The sequence below is a fragment of the Pocillopora damicornis genome, chromosome 13 (assembly GCF_964200805.1).
Source record: "Pocillopora damicornis chromosome 13, jaPocDami1.2, whole genome shotgun sequence".
NCBI lineage: Eukaryota > Metazoa > Cnidaria > Anthozoa > Scleractinia > Pocilloporidae > Pocillopora > Pocillopora damicornis.
In genome coordinates, this window is record NC_142682.1 from 20,609,919 (window position 1) to 20,631,492 (window position 21,574).

At 37.3% G+C, this 21,574-nt stretch overlaps 4 protein-coding genes across 6 annotated transcripts; 3 read left to right on the forward strand and 1 right to left on the reverse strand.

The window, feature by feature from the left end:
* The first annotated feature begins 2,596 nt into the window (after positions 1 to 2,596).
* LOC113664715 (uncharacterized) lies at positions 2,597 to 5,879 on the forward strand. 2 transcript variants are annotated; one of them, XM_089191603.1, is made up of 10 exons: positions 2,597 to 2,791; positions 3,090 to 3,110; positions 3,278 to 3,304; positions 3,730 to 3,759; positions 3,964 to 3,993; positions 4,324 to 4,365; positions 4,832 to 4,855; positions 4,951 to 5,004; positions 5,422 to 5,488; positions 5,736 to 5,879. In XM_089191603.1, the coding sequence occupies exons 1-10, from the start codon at positions 2,725 to 2,727 to the stop codon at positions 5,746 to 5,748; spliced, it is 375 nt and encodes a 124-aa protein (XP_089047729.1). In that variant the 5' UTR covers positions 2,597 to 2,724; the 3' UTR covers positions 5,749 to 5,879. The 2 variants fall into 2 exon arrangements, with proteins under 2 accessions (XP_089047729.1, XP_089047728.1); XM_089191602.1 differs by having other exon boundaries at positions 2,598 to 2,791; positions 5,413 to 5,488.
* Positions 5,880 to 7,227: 1,348 nt separating this feature from the next.
* LOC113686910 (uncharacterized) lies at positions 7,228 to 11,503 on the forward strand. The gene is made up of 9 exons (XM_027204597.2): positions 7,228 to 7,334; positions 7,637 to 7,722; positions 8,300 to 8,350; positions 9,030 to 9,071; positions 9,434 to 9,559; positions 9,990 to 10,055; positions 10,565 to 10,599; positions 10,914 to 10,949; positions 11,324 to 11,503. The coding sequence occupies exons 2-9, from the start codon at positions 7,656 to 7,658 to the stop codon at positions 11,396 to 11,398; spliced, it is 498 nt and encodes a 165-aa protein (XP_027060398.2). The 5' UTR covers positions 7,228 to 7,334; positions 7,637 to 7,655; the 3' UTR covers positions 11,399 to 11,503.
* A 346-nt stretch (positions 11,504 to 11,849) lies between these two features.
* LOC113686901 (F-box and leucine-rich repeat protein 13) lies at positions 11,850 to 14,884 on the reverse strand. Its single transcript, XM_027204588.2, has 3 exons — positions 13,893 to 14,884; positions 12,776 to 13,015; positions 11,850 to 12,354 (listed from the first exon to the last, which is right to left on the reverse strand). The coding sequence occupies exons 1-3, from the start codon at positions 14,747 to 14,749 to the stop codon at positions 12,018 to 12,020; spliced, it is 1,434 nt and encodes a 477-aa protein (XP_027060389.2). The 5' UTR covers positions 14,750 to 14,884; the 3' UTR covers positions 11,850 to 12,017.
* Positions 14,568 to 21,368, forward strand: LOC113686859 (U3 small nucleolar RNA-associated protein 18 homolog). 2 transcript variants are annotated; one of them, XM_027204541.2, is made up of 14 exons: positions 14,997 to 15,298; positions 15,641 to 15,789; positions 16,894 to 16,992; positions 17,183 to 17,241; positions 17,344 to 17,483; positions 17,854 to 17,937; positions 18,335 to 18,506; positions 18,694 to 18,794; positions 19,261 to 19,351; positions 19,453 to 19,576; positions 19,857 to 19,979; positions 20,252 to 20,300; positions 20,589 to 20,728; positions 20,885 to 21,368. In XM_027204541.2, exons 1-14 carry the CDS (start codon positions 15,086 to 15,088, stop codon positions 20,907 to 20,909), a joined length of 1,569 nt encoding a protein of 522 aa, XP_027060342.2. In that variant the 5' UTR covers positions 14,997 to 15,085; the 3' UTR covers positions 20,910 to 21,368. The 2 variants fall into 2 exon arrangements, with proteins under 2 accessions (XP_089047731.1, XP_027060342.2); XM_089191605.1 differs by lacking the exons at positions 20,589 to 20,728; positions 20,885 to 21,368 and adding an exon at positions 14,568 to 14,699 and having other exon boundaries at positions 15,069 to 15,298; positions 19,857 to 20,300.
* Positions 21,369 to 21,574: the final 206 nt, after the last annotated feature.

Genomic DNA, 21,574 nt, shown 5'->3' on the forward strand with positions numbered 1-21,574 from the left:
CATTCGCATGGTTCGTCTTGAACTGTTCTCTTGACAGGTAACAGAGACCTTTCTTCCCGACCGGCCAGCTTGCACTGCATACATAATGGAACATTCACCGCACGATGCCGCCGAATCGCATCTTGATCTTTTTCAGTTTCAGAAAATGGATTGTCTGTACTGCCACAATAGCAACAGGTTTTTATGGAGTCCAGATTACTAGAGTAGAATGTCATTTCTACCGGTTCATCACAGGAACGAAGCGTTTTCATAAAAATTCGGTCTTCAAGCGGATGAAGAAGGGTTAACAGTGGTGTACCGCAAGAAAATACACTGTTGGTTGCGATTTCATCCAGGAGAGTTCTCTCTCGTGTCGATAGCTGTTTTGGTGCGTAAATGCAACGAGGTTTGGAGCAACGGAAACAGTAAACAACGCCACGGACTCGATCGCCAGTAAACGGAGCAAAAATGATACGGGGCTGTCTCGAAGCGCAAGAAATAAATCTAAAGTCAAACTCAGAGTTAGATATGGGACTGGTTGTAGCCAGGCAAGATACACAGCTAGTCACCATTACGATTCTGAATCAGCGTATCTGATCGACGAGATGACAAAGGTTTGCGTGTTGAACACGTTAGATATTGGAGAGGTAAAATCTTGGTTTTATTTATTCATCCTGTGACGTAGCTGGCATCTTTAAAAGAATCCCACTTCTGACGTCAGAATAGACGCCTATACCAACAAAAACGTAACGCTAACAAACAGTTCTTCATATCATTTTCCTCGTTTCTTTTTATCAACTGATTTACATCGACGATAAGAAATTTTACCTGTCGGCGTTCAACTACCTGTAATAAAAATATTCCCTCACAACTCGAACTAGCATGTTTTGTCACTACCGTCACCGGGCGTAGGCCATGACTGGGTGTGAACTATGACATCATTTTCAATTGTACATTTTCTTTTGTAATGGAGACAGTAACTGTAGAAACGCCTGAAAATTTTTAGGAGTAATCACGCACAGTCGAACCTGAATTAAGCGGCACCGTATTGAGCGGTCACCCTGTATTTAGCAGTCAGTTGGCCGCAAAGTACGGGATTTATTTCCCCTTTCTCACTGTAATTTTCACCTCTATCAAGCTGTCGTGGTCGCCTTGTGTTGTCTTTCGCCTGTATTGAACGTTCACTTAATGCGAAACTGCTCAAATAAAACTAAAAGCATAATTTTTCAAATAAAATTTAATCCATATTTCTCCCCCGGACTCAATGTTAGTGGTATTTTTTGAGCGATTCCTTGTATATCAAGCGGTAAATTATGGCAAAAAATGGCGTTGTTAATCGTTTTCTGTATCACCCCTATTCTGTGGAACCTGTATTTAGGGGTTAACCTGTATGGGGTGGATTGTAAAAGGAATATCGGAGCATTCTGATGCCATAATTTTGAACTTACGTTCTGATTCGCTCTACTCAACCAAACGTAAATTATGAATTTCCTTCCATGACGTATAGGAAACTCTTCTGCCCCTTGGAGTACACGTGGTACAACACCTATGACGAACGAGCGGTCTGGACTAACCGTTCGTAGGATTGATTCCATGTGCGTGCTATCCTGGGGGAATCAAGAGTCTTGAATATCTAAAGCTTCGTTTTTGATAAGTCTTTCAAATCGGACAACAGCATCTGCACTGGGACAGCAGAGTCTAAAACCGAACAAGGGCGTCTAAAATCGGAGAGTAGTGTCTAAAATCGAACGAATGATATACAAAGCGGTGCTTGAATAATTCAAATCACTGTGAAACAGATTTAAAAATTGAAATCACTTCAAAAATTGAATTGCAGATTTTGTAAGGTCTTTTTTTGCAATTCGTAAAACTGTTTTTGTCAAGTTTTGCCCCCCCTCCCTCCCCTACCCCCCTACCCCCCCCTGCGCTCTTCTCCAGCCCCTCTTGATTATTTCTTAATTCTAGTTCTGCTGATTGCATCACCTGTTAAAGAAAACAAAAACAAAAGCAATTAAGCGTTCTTTAAAACCGTGGGTCTCGACGTTGGTGTGAAAAGTATGTTTCGTTCATTTTTGTTTTTCAATTAAATACTAATCTCAGCACTCATTAACATGATGAAAACAGAATCCTCAACTGCAAAACAGTTTTGTTTCCCTAAGTGATTCAGAGTCACAATGCAATCCGTTGGTATAGACCTAATTATTATTACTATTTATCTTTATGAATGCAGTGATTTCCAAAGGAATAAATTGTATCTTGTCAACACACACAGAGGGAGTAAGAATAAATTCATGATTTGCCTCCAAGGCAAAAGGTAATTAAAAATTTTTAAAATAGGCTTTTTTCTTCAGCTTGTTTTAAGTTTTGATTAATGATTAGGTATCAAATCATGGTTAAATTATTAGGAACATAACCTCGTTGGAGTTACCAACAAATTTTTTGTTTCGAACGGAATTAATCAAATTCACGCGAACGGCTAAAAGCTCCTTTAAACAAGAGATTAGAAAACTCTTTGTTTCGTACCAAAGTAAATGCGAAATTGACTACTGAAACAAAAGTTTTCCAACTCCTGGAAGACCCTACGATACCCTGAGATCTGCTGACAAAAGCCGTAATACTAACAATTGCCTTCTATTGCTCGCATCTCTTTCACTTATATGAATTTTCATATTTGATTAGTTTACTTTCAACGATAAGATTCTCTACTCAACTTTTCTTGGAAATCTTAGTCTTCGATTGCTGTAAATGAGGATGATGAATTTGAAGGTTTTCTTGGGGATTTTTGCTTTAAACATCGCTGCTGTTTGTTCAGGTTTGTCGTTCCTCGCTGATCATTTTTATTGCCATATCATTAACAAAGTTAGCCTTTTTACAACGTTTGGCTCTGCAAAGTAACTCGGTAAAACGATTCTTAGAAGAAAACTTAAAGTTTCCCAAATTTCTCCCTTCTTTTCTTGTTGATGGATGAAACGACATCAAAACACATCTTTCATTCACGTAAATCGGCTTTCCTGTGCTCGGCTTTTCCCTCGACATTTCAAGACATCATTTGAGGATAAACTTCCAAGATAAACCATTTAACAAGAAAGATTTTTCCTTTTTTTTTCTAGTTTCCTCAGCTGACTCCTGCTGTAAGTAGAAATGTTCATTTTTCCTATTGGTAATCGTTTTAAGTGTAAAGAAAATATCTAAGACTTGATCTTATAGAATCTCATATTTCAACCGTTAGGATTTGTGGAGATTAAAACTCTTAAATGCATGACTCATGATAACTGATAAATATTCTATTTCTTTTTAGTTTCTTATCCGCTCCACGACGCCATTTGTGAGTAGACACCTCTTGTTTGTGAATGATTGTAAACTCACGGCAAAAAAATATGTTTAGTTGATCCCGCTCGCAGAAAGGTCAAACGCTGAGTTCGTCTCAAACTGCAAGTTGCAGATCTTATGTTGTTGGCTCGATTTCTCACATAGAATCTGATCTGTTTTTTCTTAGAGATATCAAATAGTTCTTGCGGATACTTAAAAGCATGTCTTTACTGGGTTTTTTAAACATACAGGAGAGCAGATCACATTTGTTGTTTGCCGGCTAAAATTTGTTGTTTCCCGGCTGTAAGACCATGTAAAAGCCCATCTAAAAGCAGAGTTATTTCTGTCCTAATGTCCTGCAAGCACTTAACAGACCCGCAAAAAAACTAACATTGCAATGTGATACTCTAACACTTCGTTCCTGATCTTTACATTTCTCAGTGGCAAAGGTCTTTACGTCAGAGTTATCTGGTAAGTGTGTAAACTTCCTCTTCAACGATGCGGCTTACAGGGGGAGGGGTGTGGTCCTTAGTTGTCAAGAATAATAAGCAAGGAAAACACAACTTGACGTTTCCAAAAACTATCTATTTTGTTCCACCTTTCTATGATCCTTCACGGATAGATTTGGTGACTGTAACTTAACTAGCTTTTGTTTTATCTGAATTATTTCACCAGATGATGATGTGGAAGAGTTGATTAAACAAGGTAGGAAGAGTAAATTCATTTGCGGCAAACGTGAAATAGTAAACCACATTTTAAGAACGTTCTACCAGTTTTCAGGATTCACTTGTAAGGATTTATCTTTCGTTCCGTAGCTCGATGATTATACGACGAAAAAGATTTTGGTTATGAAATTAACCAGTTTAGGGTTTTTTTTGTCAGTTCAGTTGTTGGCAGGTTTGACGAGTCAATGTCTGAGAGCAGTTTAGATCAGTATGTCCAAATATACAATTAATCACAGCAGAGTATTCAGGTACACTCTCGGTCTTGGCTACTTATAAATCCTATGGAAAATCGTGTACGTGTTTTTTTCAGACTTGGTGAAGGACGCAGGTGACACCGAGGAAGTCGTCGATGGTGAGTTCCTTTTACTTTGTTAGCTTAGTTTCCTGGTTAAAATGCACTCCTTTGCAGTTCGTACGTGCTTTGTTTATCCATCTTGTTACACCAGTTCATTTCTCCCTGAACCGATTTCAATCATGACTTGAATGTCCTTACTCCACTCTCTTCTGTTTGGCGTTAAATCAATTATAATATGGTCCTTGTGGAGTTGTCTGGCATCTTCAGTCATACTAAGTCCGTCTGCTTTGGGCTTAATGCAATTTCAGTCCATTGTGAGTTGGCTGATCGTGCCTCGCTAGGTCTATGGAGGTCTTGCACAGACCTAAAAGTTAATTTTTATCGTGAAACAATGTTTCAAGAGAGGCACACACTTATACTAAAGCGATATCAGATGTGAACCAGTAGTTGAATGATAAATTATAGGCTCTGTGAAAAACAGTGATCACTTAAGTGATTAATATCTGTTTTTATCTCGTTGCAGCTTTCGAGGATACTTTTAAGAAAGGTGTGAATGGAACTTTTATCAAAATCATCATTCGTCTCTTGTATTAAATTCTGAACCTCAACAGTTCATGCTCATGACGTTTTGTTATTCTTCAGTTCGTGACCACGATTTGGGCAGAGGACTGCTTGCAAACCACAAGAGATCAGGAAGTAAATGAGATTTTATTTATTCATTGCCTATTACTCACTCAGTACTTTTAAGTCAACGGTAAAACATTCTGTGTCGAGGACTTCCGGTTTGTAAGTTGTGTACATTAGTTATGACAAGCACAGCTCTCAAGTCGAGAAATTAACAAAAATGTAGAGTGAATTGATTGATCGATTTAAAATCACTTATTTTTCAATCTGTAGTTGTATGTACCATAACAAACGTCCGACTCTGAGGCACTTTTAATGTTGTTCTTAGGCTCAAAAATTTATACTGCCCAGAATTAATAATAGACGGCATCCTAAAGTATTTCCCTTCCAAGGAGATTGCACTTTGTATCGTCGTTGTCGTTGAAATTTAGAAATTTTCAAAGTGTCGGTAAACTGAGTTTGATTGTTATTATCGATGAGTTGTTTCAGGGGGAGCCATTAATGACTGGAATTCCATGCATGTGGAGAAAGAAAACAAATATGCCGACCTATCAAGGTAAGTTCATAATCCAACACGGTCAGCTCCTAAATGTAAATACAGAGAAGTTATAACAATATAAAACAGGATTAATATTCCCCGGCTTATCCGCTACAATCGACTCCCCCGATGGCTAGAACCCCCGATAACTCAGAGCTTCCGTTTAGATCGACAAAGAAAAATTCTGATGTGGTTTTTGAGGGAAGCTGCACTTAAGCATCATGTGGAAAATAAAGATTGCCTGGACTTTTTCTTCATCTTACAGGATTCAAGGCTGAAATAAAGGAAGGAAATAATGGAACATAGATAATGGCTGAATTGCTGTTAACGATGAACTAATGTAGTGCACATCTTTTGTAGCATAGAATTATGTTATCAAAAGCAAAAATAAAGCAGAGATCTTTGTGAACTTTATCTTTTCGTCTTATCGTCACGATGCAGCATATGCCTAATTTCGGTTTCCGTGACGTTTAACGAAGAGCCCCTCTCGTCAATTGCCTCCATTTTTGAAAATAAGAATTTTTCAATCCTTCGTAGTCAGTCAGATCAGCCATGCAAACAAGTTTCAAGTCTGTCACAAACGTGAGGGTACTTTATTTGAAGCCTGGAAAATCAAGTCACTCGAACTGAGTCAAGGACTTTCGTCTATCTGAAAACTTTCTAAGCCTTTGCACAAATGAATGACTGCAAAACTACTTTCACCTTAAAAGTGTTTATTCATTGTTTACCATGCAATTGAGGCAAAACTGAAACTCCTCCCTGCAGGAGAGGTAACTCATCTTATGGTACAGTTTCGGTCGCCATTTTTTTTCTTTCGTTTTCCAAAAATAACGGCCGAAGAGCGATCTTTATTTTGACCATCGATAGCTTTGAAAAGTTTGTGATTAGAAAAGAAACGAGATCCCACGCTGATATGTAGCCGTACTCAAGTGTCCTTACTGAGGTCCGATGAGCATTTCATTTCGTTCGCTCTCTCTCCCGTAGACTATCATTCAATTCAGCAGAGATTGAAAGTAACATACGGTGCAATTCATCAACCTCGTGTTGCTTTTTTTGTTGTTGTTCCTGTTGCTAAGAAAATCCCATAACTGGAGGAGGCTGATGCACCATCTTTTTCCAAGGGTGCTATTGTGTTAGCCCAATGTAAAAATTGTCAATTTTACCTCGGCGATGGTAAATTTGGATTTAAAACCATTTTAAAACATTCAAGAGTCTCTTTATTTTCTATCTTACCTTTCTTTCGAGCAAATCAACATCACTGTTTTTCATCATCCTTCGAGGGAACAGAACATTCATCTAATATCATAATGTTACCTAATCTTTGCTTTCTACAACTGCCAGCTGCCAGCCAGCAATAGATGTATCAGAACTGGTTTATCCTTATGGCATAGAAAATTAATCTCACATTCGCAAAGAACCCTGCTAAGGTTTTTCGTATTTCATTCACTATTTTTATTGGCCACAAATTAAGTAATTGTTCATAGAGGGTAACATGCTGTTTTAGGTCTAATAAAAAAATAACTTTGTAGTGCAAATACTGTCTGCTACATAAAGTTTTCAAAGATTCTGGTCCCACGCTAAAACTGATAAGATTGAAACCTCCCTCATCGATCTCTATTCAACAATTAATAAGCCTGTTATAGCGTCAAGTTCTTTTGTGAAAAAGACCTCCACCACGATAGCTAATCGGCACAAAGAATTATAAATATATATTTTTATTGTTTCGTCTCCAATTTCCTCCCCTAGTAGATTTTTATGCAGGACAATACTATAAGACATTTTTAAACCTCTTGCAGGAGTCAGTCATATCATTACAAATCGATCGAGTGAAGAAGGAAACCTTCTCTCTTTTACTACAACAAAGGTCAGTATTGGAAAGAAATTTACGACTAATAAAATTCGGGGTAGGTGACAATTTCGGGTTAAAAAAATGGACAAATGGTCACTACTTCAAAGTTTCAGTTGAAGAATTTCAGAAGAGTGCGACACCTCCTTTAAACAAAACAGCAAATACCTGATTTATCTCCTTGAATTTATTGTAAGTGTAAAACGTACACGTATTCCAGCCTGTCGGTTCACTGACCTACCCACTCACCCAGACTGGACATAGACTTTTCCAGGTACGAACCGGGCTTACTTGAACTAAAATATTTCATGTCAACTTAGGAATTGTCCAAAGATTATCATGGGGGCAGCCATCTTTGCCGTAGTTCTGTTGACAGTTTCTCTTACAGTCCAATCTGCTCCAGCGGGTATGAAGGTGTAAATTCTTACCATGATACTTGTAGCTATGAAGGCAAAAGGCAGTTAGACAATAGACAGTCACGTCAGTGAAGATTTTCTCTACTCAAACCACGTTTGAAATCATCTACACCAGTACATTTTCAATGAGTCTCGCTCAAAAAGCTGAAATTCCAGTTTTGGAATCAAGGGGCTTATCTCAGAAAGACTTGTCGAGTGCACAATTTGCTAGTCATAGCAAAGATGACTCGAAATGGATAAAAGTGGCCAAATAACTTTATTAGGAAAGCGTTTATGATATTATACGATAGGAAAAATTTAAGTATTGGGGCGCGGGCGACACAAAATTACCTAAGACTTTAAAATTCCAGGCAGCCATGCAGTTAAAGAAAATTTATTTTTCATGTTTAGGTCAGGGACATAAAACAAAGGAGAGTCAGTTGGAAGTTATATTGTAACTTAAGGAGATCCTTTTCCAGGCCATCAATTGCATTTATTACAAATGCTACTGAAATTTTCAGTTTACAACCGCGTATTTAAGGTACTTTAATTTCCTTAAGTGTTTTTATGTCATTTTTTGGACAGCAGATCTGGATACATATATCAACGAGAGAGAGGAAATACCACAAGAGGAACCAGGTAAAAACATGCCGGCTTCTCATGCTTTGCGTTCCTATGCTCCTTGGGCAGGTGAAATATTAAATACAATATCTTTCACAATTTTGAAACTAATCCTAGCTACAAAAAGCTCAGACACGTTTGAGCACATTTAAGCCGCAACGCCATATTAAGTCCACGGATTACTTTGCTCTCACGATTGAGTTTTTTGGTTTGGTAGTTTTCGAGGAAGTTGTTGTTTTACAGCACCTAAAAAGAACGAGAAAAAGGAAAGTAAACGGTAAAACCAAAATCAGGACTGTCTGTTGTTCAGGCTCTGTCTCAAGCTGCATGCACGATTATGTTTGCTTTTTTTTATATAAAGTGAAACACAGGATGGTTTTCTGTTACCTAATTCATTACATTGCACACTACGGGTTAGTGTGTAAGTTATACAGATGCTTACACAAACAAAATATAAAGACTCTTTTTAAATAGTAATTTCACATCAATTTGAGGTCACGGGTACATCTCTCAGGAATGAAGAGTATTATTTTTTTAACCAGAATTGGAGGACTAAATTGGGAATTTGTGCTGATTAAAGGCAAAATGTCGTCATCGTGATGGACTGGGTACAGCACACAACTGTTCCCTCTTCTCCAGTGTAAAGTAAGGTTTTATGTTTTGCTTCTTTGTTTTTCTATTTGTTTGTTTTCTACAGCTTGTGAAAATGAATTGATGAAGTTGATTCAAGAGGCAAAAGGTACTATGATTATCCGCCATTAAGCAGTTGATATTTCTGATGGGAGGTGGGTGTACAGATACGAGGGGCCAGTGTAAAACTCTTTACTTCAGGTCGAGTTTGGTCTTCCAATTTTTCTCTGGGAGGACTGCTTGATCTTTTATTCAAAATTTGCGGGTCGGTGCTCTACCTGAATAATTTGAACATTATCTTTTTATCGCGACAGAAATAAATATTCCAGATATATTCCTTTTACTTAAGGTGGAAAATAACACATCACGAATTATTTTAATTTTTTTAAAGCACAAAATTATTCTTTTATTTAATTTTCAGATTAGGGGAGGTTTAAATCTTTTAACTGTGTAAGTTTTTTTGGACCACAGTTTGTAGGAGGTTTTTAACACCTGCGGCACAAAAGTTCGCTAAACACGCACGAGAAAATATCCAGTTTAACAATGAGATTGTTACGGCTGGAAAAGAGCTTGCTGATGGCGAAATAGATACAAAAGGTTGGTTAAAAAGTTTCTATGTCAGTTTAATTGTACCGGATGTCAGTTAAAATTATAACGTACTTGCTATGCAGTCGTAAACTGGCAACGATAAAGAATCCTGTTAGATTGGGATTTTGACAACGTCGTGAACCTCACTAGTTTGACAATGCTTTTATACTTAACTAAAAAATCAATATTCACCATAAGTAGAAATATGTCAAGCCCCTCTAGTGTGTTTGTTTTTTTAAAACCAGCATACTTTAAAAACTAAGCGATGAAGAACTGAGTTTCCATCGCTGCAAAGAAACCATTACAAACTTAACAAGAAGAAGGTTCTTTTGTAGCTCCCTTAAAACAACCTCAGCCGCATCCATCTTTTTACAAGCATTTGATGTAAAAATGTCAATGTCCAACATATATAGCCTGAATCCGGCTAACTGATTCACAGGTGACCCTCCAGAGGAAAAGAAAGTGGAGAGGGCGGAGAAAATGGCAGCTAATCTGACTTATCGCGGTAACATCAAGCAGGCTTCCTTATGCTTTTTACAACATGCACCCAACGATGACGAAAGGCGGAACAGGCTAATCTATCACCTCAAAAAACGTCACGTAAACATCATGCCGAGAGAATATCCAAGTCACATCAACGAAAAATAAATTAAAAAGAGCTTGCCTAGTGGGACACTGTCGAACATTTTTAAGAAGCAGTGTTAATCTTGGGTCTTTCTGTGTTTCTCAAGGATAACCCATCATAGACACCACTAGTACTTAATGATTCCTAATATTTGACTTCGCGGGTAGCTACGTTGTCAATGTGTGCAACTGTAATGATCTTTTTAAGTTAAAATTTTTATTGATGATTTATAGGCATCAAATGAGGGTCTTCTTTACCAAATTAGTTAAGGATACTATGTTTTTCACGCTATTTTAGATTATTTTTTAATAATGCCTAAATCATCACATGTAAGTAAATGTTCCGTAATAGATGGCATCTCACTGAATATTTTCTTCTCCAATCCACAGGCTATATATACAGAGTAAATCCACATGGCAGCAAAGTGAGTTACAGTGCTTTAAAAATAACCAGCAGCCTAGTTTGTAACCGTGATCACATTGTCAGCCAATAGATCATCATTCCCCCAATTATATAATATGAAACTTGAACACAACGAGCCGATGATGTTTCAGCCATTCGTAAAAGTTGTCAAAGAAAGTCCTCCAAATATTCTCAGCTTCATTGCAAGCTGTTCATCGTAACCAGCCAACAAAAGCATTTGGTTTGCATAACTGATTTTCTTAACAGTAAACCTGCCAGTAGTTTGAGTAAACAATTACTAAGGTGAATCACTGTGGAAACATTTTCATCTTTCAGGGAGATGTGATGCTACCGTTTGAAGCATATAAGAAGGTAAGTGGGGCCTACAGCTAAGTTTCTATGCCTTCAAACCCAACTATTCTCAAGAAAAAAATCACAATCCTCCTTCTCCAGCATTGCTATTAAAATTTTATGAAAGATTTCATCATGAGTGAGAGACTACATGGCCATGTGAGGTCAGTCTTGAGTGCAATAGACAAAGCCCAGACTGTGTGTCATCCATTATGAAGGGGGTAAGTTTCTAGAGAAACTGTTGTGCTGTGCCCCCCTGGTTAACAATGTATTGATATTGTGTGGAGACATTACTAAGTTTCACACCTAAGTTTGAAAGGGGTTAGGTAACCTTCAAGTTATCCTTAATTTTCTTTGTCTTGTTTTGTTTTGTTTTGTTTTTTTACATTGGGCAGGATACTCCCCCAGAGTGTAAAACTCTGATCACAGGCTTTCTGGAAAGAAACAGCCATGCTGGTAGAAGTGATTAAGCTGATGGCAGCATACATGTGAAACTTCTGAAAGTTTTTAAAATGCTTCACTGTCATCTAGTGGTTAACTGTTAGTGACAATAAAAATTGAGTGTATCACACAAACTTCAGGGGTTAGTTTCATTTTCAGTTTTTCGGAGAGGTTTGTTGTGGTTCAATCTTTACCCTTTTATGTATATTGCATTTTTTGCATCATTCTAATGGAAAGGTCCACGATCAAGACCCAACCAGGTCACTGTGTTGTGTTCTTGGGTAAGAAGCTACAATAGACACATCGCCTCTCTCCAAATACCAGTGAATAGACTTGGAAACTGAATGAAATACTGAGGGGTGGGGGAGGGGTGGGGGAGGGGTGGGGGAGGAGGAAGGTAACCATGAGATAGATCTGATAAGCTCCCATCTCAAAGGAGAAAGCAAAGATTGCTGAACAGAACAAGCATTTCACAAAAACTCAAGTACCTGTTCATAAAATCAACACCTGATCTTGTTCAATTGCCATAAGAAACAGTCAAACAACACCAAATAGACAAGAACCCTTCAGTATGATAGCCTGTTCCCAAGTTGTATTTTGAGAGCTTAGAAACCTGATAATCAACTGAGGTTACTCATAATATTGCTGTCATTTAAACCATGTCCCAACCTTAACTATATGGGTCTCACTAATATATTTCGGTGGAAGAACTTCCTCGCCATAATAATTAATAACAGTCATTTGTGGCATTATTGACACAAGTTCATCCAATAATTCATCTGGCACCAGATTGCATTGTGATGCATCAAGTCGTCTTAATCTAGGCATTTGCTGTGGTATTTTCTTTAATGGATTTCCACGAAAGTCTTTAGCACCACAGATGTTCATATCAATCATTTGGTGACATTTGTTGATCACATGTGCAAGGCCAACATCAGTAACTTCCCAACACCAGGAGATATCAATGCTTCGCAGATTTCTGCAGCTGTTTGAAAAATATAAAAGGACATGGTTAGGCTGCCCAAATATTAAAAGAAAATTATGACCTTTGATAAGTTTAATAATTTAACAAAGCTATCCTTTTAAAGATCAAATGGAAAACATCCAAAATCAGATGCACCCGTCAAGTTTCAAACAGACTTGTTAAAATCAGATGGAAGTGTCAGAATTGAGATTGAACAATATCACTATTCAAAGCAAGTTACCACAGAAATTATTGTTAATGACTGAAAAAAAAACTTTAAAGCTTCAAGGGCTTATATTAAAAAAATTAGTTTGTTGTACTTCATGTTTTGAAAGAGTACTAATCTTAAGTGTAAAATATAGTTTACATGTATTTAAAGTCACAGCTAAAATTTTTCAAAATTTAACAATTATAATCACCATGACAATCTACTCTACATTACCTTTCAGCAAGCGAGCTTACAGCTTCGTCATTAAGGTTTGTACACTCTGCGACATTGACATGGAATAAGCCAGTAGCACTACCTGAATTTTGTGGATGAAGATGTTCAAAAAGTTCTTTTAAAGCTTTGGCAGAAAACTCTGTACCTTTTTTCAACGTTAGTGATGCAAGATGTTTCATGTTCTGCACACATTCCAGCGATTGGTCAGTTAGTGAGGTACAAAACGACAGACCCAAACATCTGAAAATTCATCAAAAACAGTCAGTGTCATTGAGCTTAAAAACTTAGTATCCAGTCTGCACTTGAGGCAGGTAGCTCACTGCACATTGCAGCTTTACTTGGTCTCCATAGCATAAGGTGATGAAGAATATTACCAACCTCCCCCCCCTCCTTTCATATGAATGGCTAGACCATTGCAGATGACCCCAGCATTTCGTCAGGTTCTTGGGAGAGAGGAGAGATTACTGCTACCTGTTTGTATTCCTGAGTAAAGAGAGTCACAGTGAGTGGAAAGTTCCATGACCAGGAACAACAACATGACCTGGTCAGGTCTAATATCAAGAGTCCCGTGCATTCACTGTGTCAGGCCCCTGATTCTCCCACAAAACTTCATATGAATCTTCTTTTAACCCTTTAATTCCCAAGATCTTATTGTTAATTTTCCTCTCTGACTGCCACACATTCCCTTGTGAATTAGTTATGAAAGCTTGGTGCTAAATAAGGATGGCAGCTTCTACCTGATAGGTTTGAATATTCTCATTTCCTGTTTGCTGAATAATGTATGAATATTACAGGGAGAAGTTTCACGTCAATAACTTTTAGGAGTTAAATTGGTTTAAGCATCAATCACTTGATAGGGTAAAAGTAGCTAAAGTAACCAATACTTCAATGTCATTGTGAAGCCATTGTTAAGTTAGCCTAAGAAAATATCTGAGATAATCAAATAGTTGAAACAAATTGAATCATAATAACAGTTGATCACCAAGCTTGAGAGGATGACAAGTATTACGACTTCCATTCATATCCGGTCTGTTTGGATGCTGAGACAAGGACTTTATTACCTAAATTAAGAGCACAGTCAACTTGTTTCAATCACATATTCAAAATGTCCTCTTACTTCAAATGGTAGCATTTCCCAATTAGTTGAACAGTACAATCAGTCATGTTTTCGCCATCAAGCCAGAGATACTCAAGACGTCTATAGCAATTTTCCACCAGCACTGTAATTGCATCATGAGTGATCCACTGAATTCCATCAAAATTTAGGTGACAAAGTTGATGGCACTCTGTTGAAAGAAACTTAAGTCCATCGTCTGTAAGCTTAGTGCAATGAGAGGCGTTGAATTTCCTCAGGGGTATCTTGTTCAGGCCATCCAAACACTGATCAGTCACGCCACATCCTGCTAGGTTAAGGTCACGTAACTTTGGGCAAAATGTGACAAATTGATCGATAATCGGTTTGTTGACTTGACTACAAAAAGACAAAGAAAGTGTTTGCAGATGAGGGCATGATTGTGCCAACAATCTACAGCCGTGTAACGTCAATTCCATCCTCGGCTGTAGGCTCAGGTCTCTGAGAAGAGTAAAATTCGATTGGATAATGTCGTTGATCTCTTCAAGAGATCTTTCTCGGCTACTTTCCCAGAATGAAAGTTTCTGTCGTAAAAGTGGACACCTGGAATAATGTAGCCACATTTTGCAAATTGGGGCCACATGTCTACACAATTCACTAAGGGTAAAGAATGAAAATATTCTGAGAATGATTTCCTCTGGAAGAATGTCAAATGGACAGATGTTATCTTCGCGCTGTTTTATCACTGATTGCTCCAGAAATTTTTTAGTGGGAAGTTCTTCCAACAAAAGAGTCTCTTCGATGTCTTCATCCTCAAACTCATCTTCTGAGTTGTCGACCGCAAGGTCTGCGGTAAGTCTCGTCAGCTCTTCAAAAGCTTCCAAGTCGACTCCGGAATCCATGATCAAGTTGGAGAAATTTGCACAGAAGAAGTGTCAACAGTATCATGTAACATGCACGAATAGGAAAATATACCAAAGGAAGGGTAAAAATGAATGTTGCTATCCAAAAAAGCTTTGAATTCTGAATTTTATTTTCTAAGTATCCTGTCAGAATATTTTTTGATTTAAGAAAGAGATAGAAGAGAGAATAGAAAGAGAGAAAACATAGTATTATTTGTATATAACACACCATTAACGAGTTGACAGAAACCGCTGATCGTTGACTCCGCGTGTGTAAAATTTGGCTTTTGAACCTGATTTCTCAGCTGTTTTTCTTTAGTAACAACATACTTTGAGATGCTAAAAAGAAAAGTTCAAAGCCACCTTGGGAAAAAAGGCTCTGAAGAGACACCTTTTAAAGTAAAGAAACAGACCCTGGCTTCTGAGACCGAAGATGACGAAGCTGAGAGAACTTTGGAAAGACTAGTGTTTGGAGGTGAAGGCGATGTGATTAAAGAAATTGAGAAGGACTTGGCCGAAGATCGAGTTGCTTTTAGTTCAAATGACGAGGTGAAAATAACATCTTATTTATTGTGGATATGTGCTATTAATGTCAATTGTTGCATGTGGCTTACTCAGTATCATACACATTAAATTAAAGGTTATATATAGCCTTGAAATTCCCACTCTAGAAGTGTCAATGCTGATTATCGTTATAGAAATGTGAAAATCGACACGTAAAAGCTTGCCTTGAGTGGACATTTTTTTAGACAATGATATAGCTTTGCGGCACTCGGTGAAAGAATCTGCATCTTACGTTTGCTCTTTGTTTAACGAGCTGGGATGCCTTACGAACGTGCTTGTCAACCTACCAAATGTACATGTATTGAAAATAACACTTATATTAACAAGGATGATGACGATGACGAAGATCAAAGTGACAGTGACAGTGATGATGATGATGATGATAATGAACTCCACTATATTACTAAAAAGAATGATAAAGAAATCACCAAGGAGCGAAAGCCAGTGTGGGAAGATGAAGCTGATGATGAAGAGAGGTACTGAGGGAGTATGTTAAATAATAATGGCAATAATTGTTGATTAAAGGGCCACTTTTGGAAGTGCTTCACTGAATGAATTGCATGGCTTGGTGGCTGAATTTAATCAAATTCAAATGGATGCAACTACTGGGCAGCTAATGAGCTATCAAGCCATCAAAATGTTTATCTTTCATGTTCTTTAAGCACCAAGTCTTACTTACAAGCTGACGAGTCACTGAGCCATCAAAATGTAGACCTTGCTCATTCTTTGAGAACAAAGTACCTCTTTTCTCTTTCACACTTAGTAGAAGGATTCATGTATTTCATGTTTTTTAGTACATTGCATTCAGAGTAATGTAACTATACTTTTCACTGACAGGCCATTGGACCATTCTAGTCATACTGAGTGAGAAAGGGGCCTGTTTGCTATGAACTTGCTCCATTAAAATATTTCCCTCAACTTTTAAATCTTGGCTTAAAATACATACAAGATGTCATGTTCCCGGCACGGCAGACACAGGGTGCAGTGTAATTGGGTCCGCCAGGTCAACCACAGTGGAGTACAGGATGGACAGCAGACTCTTACACACGTTTATTGGACTAAATCATGTAATTAGGCTAGCCGACTTGCTACAACACTTGCAGTGAAAACTAAAAGGAATGCACGATCTGTCTAAGCTAAGGAAACGAGCTAAACTACAAATCTGACGACAGAAAACACAACTTACGATTGTGACTTACGTCTGATCTTGGCTCCGGGAATGAACTCCAAGTTGTAAAAAAACTCTGAAAGACTCTTATAAAACTCCTCTTTGCTCCATGGACAACTCCTTAAAACTAAAATGTTTGTGTGAAAAAAGGCCTAATATACTTCTATGACATAAAGGAAACTAAACTGAAATAACTCTTTGTGTGGCTGGCCAAAAGGATATTTTATAATCAGGCAATCAAAACGAAACAAGGCTACATTTTAAGAAAACAAAAGGTCATATAATGTTCAAAAGCATTCTTTGTACAGCGAAGTGACACAAGATATCTAAATGTGGTCCTTAGATTGGTTCAATGTTGTTCAATAGAGTGTACCATCAGTATCTTATTTTATCATTGCTTATTGTTTTGTAGAATCGAGATCACATCAATATCACGTTTAAAAAAGTTACGGGATACCGAAGATGAGACAGTTATTACAGGGAAAAAATATACTCAAAAGCTGAAACAACAGTAAGTTGATTTTTTTTTAGTTAACTGAGTTTTCTAGTTAACTTATAGTCTAAACTATCCACAATTTTTTATTCTCCATACTCTTACTAGTGTTAGGAGTGACAATTTTCTTTTTTTAACTAAATGAAGCTACAAGTTAGTGCTGAAAGGTTTCAATACTTGACAACCATCTGTTTCACTCCAAACATAGGTTTCAGAAAATATATGGTGATGCAAGTTGGGCAGACCTGGACAAAAAGAAGAGGAAAGGTATTATGAAAGAGCTCTTACGATGTGTTATTATTTTGATAGAGTTTTGAGATTATCCACAAGATAATGGTTAATTTTTTTGTTTTATACTTTGTATCAAAGATTCTCTTAGCGAAGATGAAGAGGAAGACTTGATACTACAGCGAGCAGGAAATCTTCTGACTAAAAAAGCAAATAATCTTCCCCATGGTATTCTTGACATCAAAAGAATCAAAGATGCAAATATTGAAAAACCGTCAAATGTGAGTGAAATATGAAACATTCAAATGCACCTTTGATGTTGAATTGATGTATTAATGTGATGTTTAATTTTTGTTTGTTGTCAGGTGTCACAATATTTATTTCATTGTATGTGTATTAGATATACAGACTGTTAGCTACCCTTTCCTCCACCTTAGAATCAGAGTTTGTTGTTGTTTTATAATGCTAAAAAAACTTACTAATCCAGATAGCTAATAAAAAATTAATACAGATTTAAGACAAGAACTTGTTACTTAAGCTAGCCAACACCACATGCTGATAGGCAATCTGGACCAAACCTAAAATGCTGATCATCATACACAGTGTGGCATTTTCTGTATAACATATCAGGCCCCTTTTGTCTCTTAACAGGCAACTTTACAGTGTGTGGAATTCCACCCAAGTGCCAAGGTTCTTCTCACTGCAGGCTTCAACAAAACACTAGATCTTTTCCAGGTAAACAATTTTGTATTTCATTTTTGTCTGTCAGGTTATTAAATTTATTTTTCAAAGACAAGTATTGTGCCTGGGTATTCAAACCACTCACTTACAAAGTTTCAGCTCAAAGCTAAAGTTTCAGGAGTGATTCTTTATCTTGAACAGACAACAATTTAATTGTCCAATTTTCCAGAGGCGCTGAGAGAGTTCTTGAATTGGAGTTGGACCCCTTAACTGGAGTTGGGAATGTTGACCTCTGTACATCCACCTCTCTTAGTCATTCTCCCAAATGAAGCAAAAAAAAATTTTTAAAAAACTCTTTTTTAGTGTTTAATCAGGTTTTACTTCATTTGTATAGACACATATACAGTTTTGCCCACACATTTACAATACAATGTTTTTATGTCATCATCAGATAGATGGACAGACAAATCCAAAACTTCAGAGTGTATTTCTTGAAAGGTTTCCCATTCACACAGCTCACTTCAGTTCAGATGGTGAACAGGTTATCTTGGCCTCACAGAGAAGGTCATTTTATGTCTATGACATGATCAAGGGAGAAGTGATAAAAATTCCTGAAATAAGAGGTATTGATGATTTGTCATGTACAACCATTGGCTTAGTATTTATTTCAAAAAGTTTTTTAAGACTGTGAAACTACAAATCAAGTCAAATTCAGGTGAGATTTTAATCAGTAAGTATACAAATTTTTTTCGTGTAAATGTTGTAATAAATGGAAGGTCCTATTGTGCATATTTAATTTGTTCTTTGCAGGTAGAGAGGAGAGATATTTTGATAAATTTCATGTTTCACCAGATGGAAAACATCTGATTTTTCTTGGTACCAATGGCTACATAATTCTTCTTTCAAGCAAGGTAAGTCTCCTACTGTATAATCAATCTACTTGTATGAGGTTGGCTAAGGCACTGTGACCAATCACAAAGACTTAACCAAAAATTAATAAATTTGTCATAAGAGTTCCTGTCATTATTGTGGTGATTACTTAAACCTAAGCTTAAACTACCATTATATGATGGATGTCCTCCCTCAGCCCCTGTACATATGCTTTTGGTTTGTTGAAGATAATTTTGTGTTGTATCAGGATGAAACTTTCTTTTGATGAGACTGTTTTTTCTCGTATCTTGTTTGCTTTTGAATTTGTGAGAAGTTACATATTTATTTACTAAAATCTGTTGGAATCTAGGGGTGTAGGACTATAAGCATCACTAAGTAAATTTTAGGAAAATCTGTGGAAAAGAACTTCAGGCCATATCTGATTACTCCTTTATTGGTGACTTACTTGCTGTTTACATTGTAAAATTTGCTTCATTTTTTATTTAGACAAAACAGTGGATTGGAAACTTGAAGATGAATGGCTCAGTGCAGTCAGTAGCTTTTAATGCTAATGGATCTCGTATGTTTACGGCAGGAGGTAGTTCCCGTGTAGTTATTGTCTCCATCAATGTACATTTACATGTATGTGATAATGCATATTTCCCTAAACTGATGGTTTCTGCTCATTCATTTGCACAGATGATGGAGAAGTGTATATTTGGGACATGAACATTCGTAGCTGTGTGCATAAGTTCAGAGATGAAGGGTGTCTCAACTCCACCTCACTGGCAGCATCCAGAGATGGACAGTACTTAGCTTGCGGGTGGGTGTGCATATTAATCACAGGTCAAATATTATATGATTTGTTTTGCGTTCTATTTGAGACTAAGTTCCACTTTGGGGAACCAAGAACTCAAAGGAATTTGCCTGGTTCCAAAACATAAGGCTTTGTAGTCTAGTGGGTAGTAGCACCCAACGATTATCAGGGAGGCATGGGTACAAGCCTTGTCAAGGCCTTCTCCATTGCATATGCATGTGCTTAAAATAAATTGGCTGCTGATCAGCATTGGTGCAAGGCAAACCTGTACTTTTTTCTATTGCAGATCTGATAGCGGTGTTGTAAACATCTATGACAATCAACGTTTAGATCAGACGCAACCAAAGCCATTAAAGGCCATCATGAATTTGACTACAAGCATCAACAACGTTGCTTTTAATTCTACAAGGCAAGTTTTCACCATTTCAACCACTTTGATCAAGAATTACATCTGTTTGTCCTGAGCAGAAACTCCAACTTAATAGTTTGTAGTAAAATGACAATCTGAATTCTAAGGAAACATATTAATCACCTGAGACAGGAAAGGGCACAAAAAAAAATTCGAACTTCAGACCCTTCCCGTCAAAAAGTAACACTCTATGCCACCTTTTTTTTTCACCAAATTTACTCATATTTTCCTTCATGTACTATATTAATCGTTTCCTGCTTTTATATACGCAGTGAGATCTTGGCGATGTCTTCAAGAGCGAGAAAAGATTTGTTTAAAATGGTAACTACTTTTTCGTATAACGCCGTAGAGAAGTATGTTATAGAATTCAAGAAAAAACATATGGAAGAGATCAAGATTTTAAAAGGTGGAAAGATTCCTAGAAATCTTCATCTTACAAGGCGTAAAAAGTTAATCAATTAACTGAAAATTTAGCGGAAATTTCAAAACACAGATTCCGTCACAGTGCAGCATCCTTGGAAACATTTTGAGGCATGAAAACCAAAAGATAGTCTGTTGGCGGAAAATTTTTATCAGTTACTTTTTTTGCTTTTCTTTGTTGTTTTTCAGGTTCATCTTCCTTCACTTTCCGTTTTCTCCAACTGGCCCACGTCCCGTACTTCACTCAGATACGTAAATGCATTCGACTTTTCTCCAAACAGTGGATATCTTTCCATCGGTAACGACAGAGGCAAAGCGTTACTGTACAGGTATCATTACTGTCACGCTTGCATCTTAGTTTTGGCACGCATTTTGCTTTGCAATCTTAATATAGTGCAGACACCTGTTACCATTCCTCTCATTGGCTTAAAGTTATAAGCGGTTAGATTTAAGTGTGTCTTAAATTTGGATTTTTTTTTTTTCAGATTGAATCATTTCACAGACTCGTAGCATGCACGACGTGCATAGTTCCATTCATCATGACGTTAATTGAGCGGGTCCATCACGGGCAGTTAGTCGATCACGTGGTCGTTGTCAAAAGCTGATTGCACACTGGGCGTTTCCCTGTGATCACTTAGAAGGGATGTGTAACGCGTTTGATAGGTCTCTAGTGTTATCACGGCGTCGGCCTGGTTATTTCAACAGTCGTAATTTTTGGAATATAACTGCAATTTTTAACCGTCAAAACAGCTCACAGAATATTTGCCTCATTGAACTCTGTTTGTGCCTGATAAATTGTGCGTATTTCAATTTTTTTTGCCATATTTTGAATTTTAACTGTCTGAAAAATAACAAATGAAGTACTTAGATGTCTTATTACTAGTGGCACCCTTTTTATTTTCAAGGTAGGTGCCATATTGTTTACTTCTAGAATTCCATCAGATAAAATAAATCTGTTCCTAACTGAGACACAGGGTTGTGTGCAAAATATGTTCGCCAGTTCGTCCAGTGTGTCGAGGAGTGCATCATTTTCCAATTTTTTTCCGAGAAATATATTTTGGTGGTAAGAAAGAGAGGAAGGGTCTGCACTTACAGGAGGGTCTGCACTTACAGGAGGGTCTGCACTTACAGGAGGGTCTGCACTTACAGGAGGGTCTGCACTTACAGGAGGGTCT

Coding starts and splice junctions, on each gene's coding strand:
- LOC113664715 (XM_089191602.1), top strand. CDS start 2,725: ATGAGGATGATGAATTTGAAGGTTTTCTTGGGGATTTTTGCTTTAAAC. Junction 4,856..4,950: donor CGAGGATACTTTTAAGAAAG/GTGTGAATGGAA, acceptor GTTATTCTTCAG/TTCGTGACCACGATTTGGGC. Junction 5,005..5,412: donor AAACCACAAGAGATCAGGAA/GTAAATGAGATT, acceptor ATTATCGATGAG/TTGTTTCAGGGGGAGCCATT.
- LOC113686910 (XM_027204597.2), top strand. CDS start 7,656: ATGGGGGCAGCCATCTTTGCCGTAGTTCTGTTGACAGTTTCTCTTACA. Junction 8,351..9,029: donor AATACCACAAGAGGAACCAG/GTAAAAACATGC, acceptor TGTTTTCTACAG/CTTGTGAAAATGAATTGATG. Junction 9,560..9,989: donor TGGCGAAATAGATACAAAAG/GTTGGTTAAAAA, acceptor ACTGATTCACAG/GTGACCCTCCAGAGGAAAAG.
- LOC113686901 (XM_027204588.2), bottom strand. CDS start 14,749: ATGGATTCCGGAGTCGACTTGGAAGCTTTTGAAGAGCTGACGAGACTT. Junction 13,016..13,892: donor GGGAAATGCTACCATTTGAA/GTAAGAGGACAT, acceptor ATGAATTTTCAG/ATGTTTGGGTCTGTCGTTTT. Junction 12,355..12,775: donor GTAAGCTCGCTTGCTGAAAG/GTAATGTAGAGT, acceptor TTTTTCAAACAG/CTGCAGAAATCTGCGAAGCA.
- LOC113686859 (XM_027204541.2), top strand. CDS start 15,086: ATGCTAAAAAGAAAAGTTCAAAGCCACCTTGGGAAAAAAGGCTCTGAA. Junction 16,993..17,182: donor ACTCAAAAGCTGAAACAACA/GTAAGTTGATTT, acceptor CTCCAAACATAG/GTTTCAGAAAATATATGGTG. Junction 18,795..19,260: donor TAATTCTTCTTTCAAGCAAG/GTAAGTCTCCTA, acceptor TTTTTTATTTAG/ACAAAACAGTGGATTGGAAA.